Source organism: Corvus brachyrhynchos, unplaced genomic scaffold, assembly GCF_000691975.1.
Source record: "Corvus brachyrhynchos isolate BGI_N302 unplaced genomic scaffold, ASM69197v1 scaffold59, whole genome shotgun sequence".
NCBI lineage: Eukaryota > Metazoa > Chordata > Aves > Passeriformes > Corvidae > Corvus > Corvus brachyrhynchos.
In genome coordinates, this window is record NW_008246054.1 from 6,240,038 (window position 1) to 6,250,348 (window position 10,311).

The 10,311-nt window shown below is 52.6% G+C and overlaps 2 protein-coding genes across 2 annotated transcripts; both read right to left on the reverse strand.

Moving 5' to 3' along the window:
- Positions 1–1,069: 1,069 nt before the first annotated feature.
- LOC103623195 (alpha-1-acid glycoprotein-like) lies at positions 1,070–5,951 on the reverse strand. Its single transcript, XM_008642271.2, has 6 exons — positions 5,760–5,951; positions 5,102–5,244; positions 4,385–4,458; positions 3,505–3,615; positions 2,654–2,757; positions 1,070–1,223 (listed from the first exon to the last, which is right to left on the reverse strand). The coding sequence occupies exons 1-6, from the start codon at positions 5,862–5,864 to the stop codon at positions 1,107–1,109; spliced, it is 654 nt and encodes a 217-aa protein (XP_008640493.1). The 5' UTR covers positions 5,865–5,951; the 3' UTR covers positions 1,070–1,106.
- A 1,014-nt stretch (positions 5,952–6,965) lies between these two features.
- Positions 6,966–9,354, reverse strand: LOC103623196 (alpha-1-acid glycoprotein 1). Its single transcript, XM_008642273.2, has 6 exons — positions 9,189–9,354; positions 8,376–8,518; positions 8,080–8,150; positions 7,699–7,803; positions 7,390–7,490; positions 6,966–7,186 (listed from the first exon to the last, which is right to left on the reverse strand). Exons 1-6 carry the CDS (start codon positions 9,297–9,299, stop codon positions 7,124–7,126), a joined length of 594 nt encoding a protein of 197 aa, XP_008640495.1. The 5' UTR covers positions 9,300–9,354; the 3' UTR covers positions 6,966–7,123.
- Positions 9,355–10,311: the final 957 nt, after the last annotated feature.

The following is a 10,311-nucleotide window of genomic DNA, read 5'->3' on the forward strand; positions in this document are numbered from 1 at the left end:
TTTACAAGTTGAGGATGGGTCACAGGTTGGACTTGACCTTGGAGGTCTTTTCCAACCTTAATGATTCTGTGATCTTGTAAAAATTCATTTTTGCTAGCACAGTCACTCCAAAGGCTTAACACTGAAATTTTGCCTGGTAAAGGCAGCTGGACAGACACAGAGCATCCTGGAGCTCCAGAGGGAGTCACAATTGTGACTGCTGCCTTCCCTCTAGCTTTTCTCATTTTCTTCCTTTTTAAGGAAGAGAGATATTTTCAGTGCTTAATTACTAAGTTAGAGCTGATACTGAATTATTCTCCAGACCACACAGCAGCAGCAGTCTCTTGTTAAACGCCCACTTCTACAATGGCAGTGATGGTGCTGTCTTCCCTTTGGGGCTGGGATAAGGGGTGTATGAGGTGCCTGACAAGTGCAGGGGTGCACTGGAGGCATGGAGAGCAATATCGTTCTTGGCACTTCTCATCTCCAGGGTGTTGAGCTTACTGAGAAATGAGAAAACATGACCTTTCCTCTGGGAAACTAAAAATCCAGGCGCGGTTGGGTTAGCACCCCTTCCCTCTGGCAGGAGGGTAATTTGTCAGTGCAAACCAAGCTTACAGATGGACATTAGCAGGGAGCACTTGCCTGGTCCAAAGGCTTTGGGCAGGAACATCTGTCCCACCTTAGCTACCTGGCAGTCAAGCTGCTGTCAAGAGAATTGGGTGGTTCCTTTGAGCTAAGCCCCCTTTTCCTCAGGCTGTAGTTACAGATAAGTTTCCCGCCTTCTCTATATCCCAGTTACTCCTCAAATGCCTGGTTTGTTTAAAATAGTTAATGATTGCCCTCTCCTGGTTGGCCTCTCTCACTGCTGCATTGCAGCGCTGCTTTTTGGCAGAGTCTTTTCCAAGGTCAGTGGGAAGCTCCGGGTTGACTCTTGCAACTCCTGCCTGGAGGACACAAGATGAATTGGGTGTTCGCTCTCTTTTTGCAAACCCCACTTCTGACCTCTTCAGAACCCTCTGCTCTCGCAAACCCCACGTCTGACCTCTTCAGAACCCTCTGCTCTCAAAAAATTTGGCACCAATTTGCATCTAATTTGAAGAAAACATTTATTGCCCAATGTGGGGTCAGTTCCCTGCACTCCCAGGCCAGGAAGTACCTGGAGCAGGTGATGCTGTGCCTGTAGCCACAGGCTTGGTGTGTGGGCTGTTGCTGCCTTTGTCTTCTTTCACTTGACACACCTCCTGTCAAAACAACAAAAACAGGGTAAGTGAATCTCAGCAAGAGAGAATTTACTCAAGAAAGAAGTATTTTCCTTCCCCCTTTTAGCTGATTATGTCTAAGAGGAGCTAAGGAAGCTCAGGGCTTTGCTGTGCTGGCCCAGACACAGACATTGCTTGCCCAGATGCTGAGCTCCTGCTGGTGCCATTTTCCAGGCCTGTGCTGGAAAGAGGAAACCAAGTTTCTGGGGCAAAGTTGGGCTATGTGTGCTCTGAAGAAAAGGGGGAACTCAGACTTTTGGGGGAAATAAGTAAAAAGCTTGTGCTGCTCAGGCACTCAGCATAGGTTAAATTCTGTTAATGCCTGCAGCTGGCACGGGGCTTTGTGAGTCAGCTCTGGTGCTCTGTTCACATCCACCTCCTTCAGCCTGATGACAAAAGTCCCCAAAATGTTTTCTGTGTTTGTTTAATTGGTTTTTTACTCCTCGGGTGCAGCGGCTTACCTTGGCCAATAACTGCCAACCCCAATTGCACCAGAGCTTGTAAACACAGACAGTCCTGACTTATTCCCCTCATTTTGCCCAAATTTAAATGTGATCCACGGTGTGCAGTTAATGTAGAGGAGCTGGGCTCTGCCTCCCAGCTGCTGCTCGTTTGCTAAATGGGAGAGGAGGCCTGACCCTGCCCCAGCCCCAGGTGCAGCCCCATTCCAAGGGTTTCACTCTCTGCCCCTGCACTCTCTGCCTTTGTCCTCTGTTCCCCTGAACCTGTGGGGCACAGTTTTAGAAGAAGCTTCTTGAGGGTGGATAAGGGTTGGGGACAATGTTGGATCCAGCCTGGAAGCCTGGTGTAGGGTTTTGGGCACCTCTGAAGACTCAGAGCCTCCTGATGTGGATGAGCAGATGACCAGGATGGAGCAGCAAAGGTAAGATGTTTTTCACCTTCAATTCACAAATGGGAGCCCCTGTCAAGCTGACTCAGGGTCTGGGTCATTTGCAGGATAAAATGTCTTGAAGTGGGTGGCAGAGGTGAGGACTGGACCTGGTAAACATTTTAGTGGAAAACCTGAAGGAAAAAAATCACCTGCTCTTTCTGCAGCTCATGGGGGCACCTGGTCCTTGCTGGGGGGCAAAATCAGGGGTTTCAAGGCAAAATCAGTAATTTCAGGGTAAAAATCCCTTGCCTATTCCCCCCCCCAGCAGGGGTAGACAAGCTGTTACCAGGGCTCCCAGTGGAGATGCTCAGGTGTAGTATTTGCTTTAGGGGTGCTATTTTAAACCTCAGTTGAAGCAAGCCTGTGGTTATTTAATCCCCTAAATCATTTCCACCACCTTGAAAATGTCTCTCCAAGACCCCAGTTTGGCAGCCAGAGGTGCAGCTTGGGGTCTTGCACCCCTGCCTGGAGGGGGCTGTGGTGGCTTTGCTGACCCTGGCCCCCCCAGAGGGCCCAGTACCGTTTTCCATGGCGCATACACGATCTGCTCTGCCCTCAGCCCCAGGCACTCGACGTGGTGCTCAAATTCCTCCCGATCAGCTGTGCTTATGCTCAGGTTCCGGGCTGGAGAAGAAGGATTTGTCAGGTGTTAGATTTGTTGGACTGATGGCCTCAGCACAGCCCTTTGTTCCACAAAATGCTGCTCCCCTTCCCCACCAGTGCTTGCTGTGGATGTGGTCTGTGTGGGGGTCTCTCACCCCCATAATGAACACACCTGAACGAAACCAGCCTTGGGCATCACTTGTTTTAACCCTCTCCCAAACAACTCTGGTCCTGTATGCTTAAAGGGGTTGCAGGATGGTCTGAACCTCCTGGGGTGTCAGGAGGGACCGAGGTTGAGCGTGGAGGCAGTTCTCTATATGTGTCTTCAAAATCTCTTAAAGCAACTGCTTTGCAGCCTGGCAAGATGATGGAGTCAAAACTGCTGCTTTATGGGGTTGTGGGTAAATCTGATCAACTTGAGCACTGCAAAGCCACGTGCTCTGCCCAGGGAGGTAAGTATTGAAACATCATGCTTGGCTTGAAAATGTTGAGATTTTACAATGATGTCGATGCTGAATTGTATTTGCTTCCTGTTCTTTGAGTATTTATGTCATAAGTGGATTTGGTCTTTAACTTGCTCTTTTCTGCTCTGTCAAGAGATGTGGGGTTTAATGAGGTTTGCAAATCCTGTAACCCGTGGAGCGTTGGTCTCAGAAAAGTCACTGACTGTTGGTGAAACCAAGGTGCTGCATGGTTTTAGTTGATAATTTTGTGTGTGTTTGGGTGTTCCATGAGAGCTTTAAATTACTTTAGGATGGAGTTTCATACCGTAGAGATACTGCCCCAAATACGTCCTTTCCCTCTGCATTTGGTACTGGATGAGTAAAAGGTTTTCAGAGCTGAGGTTCATCAGCATCCCTTCAGTTTTCTGGGTCTTGGCTTGGAGAGAACAGACACAGTAATTCAGATTTTCAGTGCTGCAGCAGCAATAAACTCCAGCCCAGGTGTGGGCAATGTCAGTAGTCCCTGGAATTCGACCCTCAGTAGCAGGTGAGGACAAATGTCTTGAAATAGGGTGACTTTTTTGGTTCTTGGTTTATATAAGTTATATTTCTTAAAGATGGGGCTGGGGTGTGAAAGAGCCAAAGTCCCTCAGCTCCTGTCCTGCTGTTGGAACCTTGCAGTTTGGGGGTCTGTAAGAACAGGGAGAAACTGCCCCCTGCTCACAGCAGTGCTGTTGTGGCTGGGTCAGTGCAAACTGTATCCCAGGGGGTTGCAATTCCCACCCCAGATTGGCTCACCCCACTTCCTCAGCAAGGAGGAAGCAACTCAGAACGAGAGGCTTCATTAATTCTCTGAAACCTGCCATGAGTGTTCCCTCCTTTCCCCAAGGGATTGTGAAATAACTTCACAAACAGGATGGTGTTCTGCAGGGGTGGCAGCAGGTCTGCTCCTGGCACAGCATTACTCTGTGGGTTTAATGTGGCTGGGTGGTGGGGCTGTGATTCCTGGGGTGCCCCAGGAGTGGGAATAAACCTGGGTGCCCCTGGGTTTGGGGAGCTGTTTGGAGCCCACCGAGGCTTCAAACAGGCAAAGAGACTCAGGAATAAAATGCATTAGATAATGTAAAACAGGGACATGGGCCCTTTGTGTGTCTCAATCCATGTGAAACCGTGGGCTGGGTGATAACCCCACCCGCGCTGCTTACCGTGCTTCACCAGCGTGGTGTTACTGCCAGTGATTTCCAAGTAAGTGAGGTTGTTGGTAAAACACTGGTCCCCCCTGGAGAGAGAGGGGAAGGGGGTGATGCCATGGTCTGGAAAGGACCAGCAAAGCCCCGGTCCTGACCCCACATCGGGCACCTGCCACCTCCTCCCCAGGGTTAATTTCTCTCACTGTTAAAATCAAGGTATTTCTCCCGTGCCTCTGCCTGACCTCCAGTGGCAGCTCGCGGTCTCAGCCTTGCAATTGCTCCCCCACTCCTTGGTGGTGAGACATTTTCCACCCTGAAATAACTGAAACCTCAAAGTGCTGCCTGCATTGCCACAGAAAAATTCATCCCCTGAAATTCTGACCCTGTTGGGGAAACAGCTTTTGGTGCCTGGCAGAGTCAGCAGCCACGCCACAGGGACTTCTGGAAAAGTCTCCTCTCTGGAGAGGTCTTCTCCTTGCCTTCATCCTCCATGCCTGCAGGGCTTGGTGCCTGTGAGACCTCTGTGCCCTGCAAAACTTGTCTAAACCTGCGGTCTGTTGAAATAAATAAGTAAATAAAGGGGATGAGGAAGAGGGGAGAGGGTGCACAGAGCAGGCAGGAGAGACTCCTTTTGAAGAAACCAACCTGGAACTGTGCTCGTATCTTGTGCTAAAAGATTTTGGGGCTGTAGCAGGGAGGGGATGGGTTGAGAACCCAGGGACTGCATCTTACACAGCCACGTAGTGGGTGATGAGCAGCTCCTGCCCACTGGCACTGGGCTCCATGTGCAGGTAGGCATGGTCGATGAGCAGCATCTCCACGCGGTGCGGGGGGAATTGGGCAGCCCCTGCCACGTACAGCCACGTCCCCAGCAGCTGTGGGGAGAGAGGGACAGGGTGGTGAGGGTGAGATACCCTGAGATTTCCACCCTCCCCGTGGCATAATTGACATTGATGCTAGTTCTCCCTCTTGCATTTGCAGCAACAAGGTGAAACATTTGCAAATGAACTGGGGGAAAAAAAAAATAGCTGAGTGTGGGGGTTGGGAAGGGTGCTGGCACCAGCTGTGGGTGCCTTGGGTGGTGCGGCAGGGTCAGGACAGTCTGACTTTGTTGCGGGGGATTTGCACCAAAAAATACCCATCCCACCTGCCTTGTTTCAAGGTCACTGTTGGGAACCTGAGAAAACTGGGTAATTTGAGGATTTTTGGACAGCAAACGTTTCCTGTTTGTTGCAGGTGTTTCTCTGACAGCACCTTGGCAGATGTGCCAGGGCAGCAGGGGGGATAAGGTGGGGTATTCCTCTTTCCCAGGAGACAGTGAGGCTTAGCAGAGCACCCTCAAGCTGATTGCAGGCGTGGGAGAGCCCCCCAAGGCTCGTGTGTCTCCTACCGTGGAGGCCATGGAGTTGTCCGGGCGTTGGGCTCCGCAGGGGACAGCGTCCGTGGGCAGCAGCGCCGTGAGGCTGAGGATGACCACGAGCCCGGCTGTGTCCATGGCTGTCCGAGCACACTGGGTGAGCACAGTCCTGGACAGACGGACGCTGTTGGCTCCTGCAGCTGCACTGGGAGGGGACAGGATGTGCTCAGGGCTGCCGGATCTGCACTGGTGTCGCAACCGGTGCCTTTTGGGGTCGATGCCCAGGGAAGAGCCACGTGCTTGGCACTTGCCCCAGCCTTGGATGGATGTGGCTGCTGTTGGCAAGTGTTGGTAGGAGGAGGCTGTTGGTGATGCAGTTAACTGCATTTAAAACTTAAATCTGCCCTAAATTTCCCCAGTTTTTTTCCTGCGAGCAGCTGCTGTAGTCCCATCTTGCTCTGCTAATGAGATGTTGTGTAGCCCTCCCAGTGCTGGCTTCGCTGCAGATACCCCCGCCCCCCAATCTCAGGCAAAGCCCAAGGGGCTTTGAAGAGAAGGTGCTTTTGCCGTCCTTGCCAAAACTGGCTTTAAAAGAGGTGCTTATGGGCCTCAGAGGTCACCCCGTCCTGTTGGACACATCCCTGTGGCAGCTCTCTGACCCTCCCTGTCCTGCTGTTGTCTCTGTGTTGTCAGACAGGCAGGACTTGTTTCTCTGACATTTTGTTTGCCTTTTCCTCTCTGGCAGCAGAGCCTCCCTGAACCCTTTGGTCTGGCTCTGGGTAATGGTTTTTCCCATTGTCTCCCCTTTTCCCTCCTCAGAGACACCTGGGGAAGGTGCAGTGTCACCTCTTGTCACCCCACCCTGCAGTGACCCCTGCACAAGGCTGTGGTGTAGATGGAGCCTTGTGGGATTTGGCTTGAAAATTGAGGGTGGGATGTTCAGGTGCTAAAAGTGTTGTGGTGGGGGAGACTCAAGGGGGTTGGCAGGTTTGTGTGTTACCCTGATGGGTAGGTGCTCATGTCCCAATGTCCTGAGGCTGAGAGGGTCCCCTGCCACCACAGAGCTGGCATGAGGGATGAGCATCTCTGTGCCCACTGCCACACTTTGCCCTGGTTGGATTTTGTCTTGTTGGGTTTTGTCTGGATGTCTTTCACATCTCTGGGTGGGTTTGGAGATTCAGCACCATGGGCATGGCAGGCAGGAGGGGGTCCCAGAGAAGATGGAGCAGGAACAGCCAGTGGTAGAAACAAAGGAATTTATTTTGGGCCTAGTTGAGAACAGTGAAATCCAGGAGGAAAGGCAAAAACATGGATAGATAAGAAATCCTGAGGCTGTGCTGAGCCTGGCTGGGGCTGGAGGAGGATGAGGATGGAGCAGCTGACCCGGTCCATGGGGGTTACCCCATCTGTGGAACTGCATTGCCTTCACCCGTTTGCTTCCCGGGCAGGGGACAGGCATGCTATGGGAGAGGGGAGATCGGCTCTTGGTGCTCCCTTACCACAGAACCACCAGGAATGGCTGGGGGAGGATGCTTGAGGAGGTTTGGGGATGCACAGCGGGGAAGCTGTGCTGGGGGGCTAAACTTAATTCCCCCCAGACCCCCATCCCAGCTGGAAACAGAACCTGGCCTGGGGCTTATCCACCGCAGGGAGGGGTTTGTACCTCTCTGGAAGTGTAGAACACATCCTCGTCAGTGAAGCCCAGGCAGTGCAGGTGGGCTTTGAACTCCTCCACGTGCTCTTTGCTCACGTTGGGTGTCCGTGCTGTCAGAGAAATGGAGAAGGGGGGGAAAGAAGTGGTGTTTTAGGGTTGCTTTGCTCCTGGGTGATCCCCATAGTGCAGATGGGGAGCTCACTGCCTGTCCCCATCTTTCCCCTCTCTGTATCAGGGGAAAAGGGGCTTTTTGCCCTGCTTGTGAGGACAGGAGATGTCTGTGCCCCTTGACTTGTCCCTGGGAAAGCATCTGCTCACCTGAGAGGCTCAGACTCGGGAAGTCAATGTTGATGTGGTTCAGGATCAGCAGGTCTTTGTCACTTTGGATCAGTCTGGCCATGGAAGCCACCATGTTATTATCAACTGGAAGGTATGGAGAGAGTGAGATTCCCCCACTGGTGAGGATCCACCCCATGCTGGGGCTCATCACCTTTTTATCCTAGCGACTCATCCCAGTGGGGACCCACAGTACTGCCATAGACGCGGTGTGTGGTGGAAGAAATCTTTTCCCTCTGCCTCCAGACATGATTTTAGGTGTAAAAGGCTCAGGGTGACAAGTACAGGGAGGCAAGAAGCACGAGGGTCCAAGGTGTGGCTGAGTCCCCCCACCCCATCCCTGTGCTACAACTGGAGCTTTACCGTGTATCAGGGTGGAGTTCTGGTGAACGACCTGGACCTTGCTGGAGTTCTTCACCACACATGTCTCATTCCTGTGGGGCAGAGAGGTCAGAGGGCGCAAATACCCCCCAAAACTGCCCCAACCAAACCTGAGGGATTTGGAACATGAGCAGGACTGCAGAGCTTAAATAAATGTGGCATAACTGCTCTCCAGCCCCAAATTTGTGGGGTGTCTCAGCCCAGAGGATGACACCAGAGGGTAGCAATGCCCCTGGGGATGGAGGAGCCAGATCAGGGGGGTGAATCCCTGTCCTTACATTCTTATGATTTCAGTGACGTCGAGCTCATCTTCGTGGCTCCCGGGAGAGAAGGAAAAAGCCTCAAATGTCACTGCTCTCATCTCTGCCAGGTGAGGGGGATACCTGGAGGCACCAGCAATGTAGAACCACTGTCCCAGGAGCTGCAGAGGGGAGCAGAGTGGGGAAGGTTGGAGGGGCTGTGCCAGGTTCACTCCCAGGCACCCTGTGAGTGAAAGCAAATGCTGTGTCTTATGTCCTGCTGTCCCACAGACGGAGCACCGCCGGTAGGTGACTGTCCTGGGCACGATCCGGGCTGGGTGAGGGTCTCTGAGTTTTGTCCCCTCTCTGTTAAGGCACTGCTCCAGCTCCCAGGATGGCCAGTTCTTTCTGCAGGGGTGTCTTTCCTGCTCCATGCCACGCTGTCATTGCTTTCCTCCCATTAAAAGCTCCCAAGGGATTAAATACTGTTTATGCAGTGAAGGGTTTGTGGATGGAGGCTCGTGACCTGAGTCACCATCACTTGAAGGACTTACAATGGCGTGGTGAGGCACCTGGATGGTGCTGCCCATCCTGGTTTGCAGGGAAATGGAAGCAGGACCCCTAAAAGCACCTGCTCATGAGATTATGGGTGCAGAGCCGCAAGGCTTAACCCCTTTCCCGTGCTCCTGTGCAGCAGTCTGGATTTTTTTTTAGGAAAACAAGCATGGACAGGCAGTGAGATAAACACTGAGCTGCCAGTGCTCTTCCCATAACCTCCTCCCGGATCCATAAGAGCTAGGGATGGTGATAGGAAACCAGAGGATAGGTGCCTCAGATGAGGGCAGGACTTACCCAAGGGACAGTGGTGTTGTCGAAAGTGATCGGGATGAGTGGGGCGCAGCTTGGGGGCTTGGTGGCCAGGGTGAGGGGCAGCCCCAGGAAGAGGGTGAGGGTGGCCAACATCTTCTGGCCGTCCAGGAGGATGTTCCTGCTCTGCCAGGCTGTTGCTCAGCTCTGTCCCTTATATAGGGCTGCCAGCAATGCTGGACATCCCCAGCACCAACGTGCCTGCTCTGCTGCCAGGCTGTTTGCTCAGGCATGAAGCAATAGCAGGTGGAAGAAATTCAGCTTGCAAAATCTTGGATTTCGCCAGTGTAAAAAGAGGAAAGAAAACCTCCCACCAATCTAATGCTTCACCAATGCAGGCTTTTGTTCTCAGAAACTGCAATTACTTTTGTGGGTGCCTGGCGAAGTGCTCGGCAGCTTCAGGTGTGTTTGGAGACCTTGGGGACGCTAAGGGCAGCAGGACATGGCTTTCCTCCACAGGGCAAATAAACTGTTATGGAGATGGCTGGTTGTTAGCTTTAAGGGCTTTGGTCCCCGCTGGCCTCGTGTCCCTTGGGACATGGGGCTTGCACGGGGGTTCACGTGTGCTCTTAGGAGTGCAGATGCCGTGGGGGATTCCATGGGGAAGGGGCCTTGGGTATATGAGGCAGGGAACCCATCAGTGCAATGGGCTCAGACTTTTTAAAAACCATAAATTACAACTTCTTTAAATGCAGCATCTCCGTATTTGACAGTGCCTTACAGCTCCTCTAATGTTGGCATCGTAATTAAGTGTGGTGATTAATTAATTAAAGGTGTTTGCTGTCACCCTGCCCTCAGCAGCTGCTTCAGGACCTGTGGCTCATGGCAGGGACAGTCAGCCCCAGGTAGCCGGGTTTTAGTGCCAAGGCGGAGCTGGTGCAATCAGCCAGCAGTGCCGGGAAGGGGCAGAGCACCAGCTGAGCAAACAGGGCTCAGCCCCTTCCCGCTGCCCTGTCGCATCTGGCACCACCCAAAGCAGCTCCTGTGCTGCACCGTAACGGGGTTTTCCCCCTTCCCTCCCTTCCTTCCCTTTACCGCCCTCTTTTTTCGCCCCCTCCCCCTGCTTTGCCCCCTGCTGTTGCCCTCATCTTTCCCCTTTTTTCTCCCT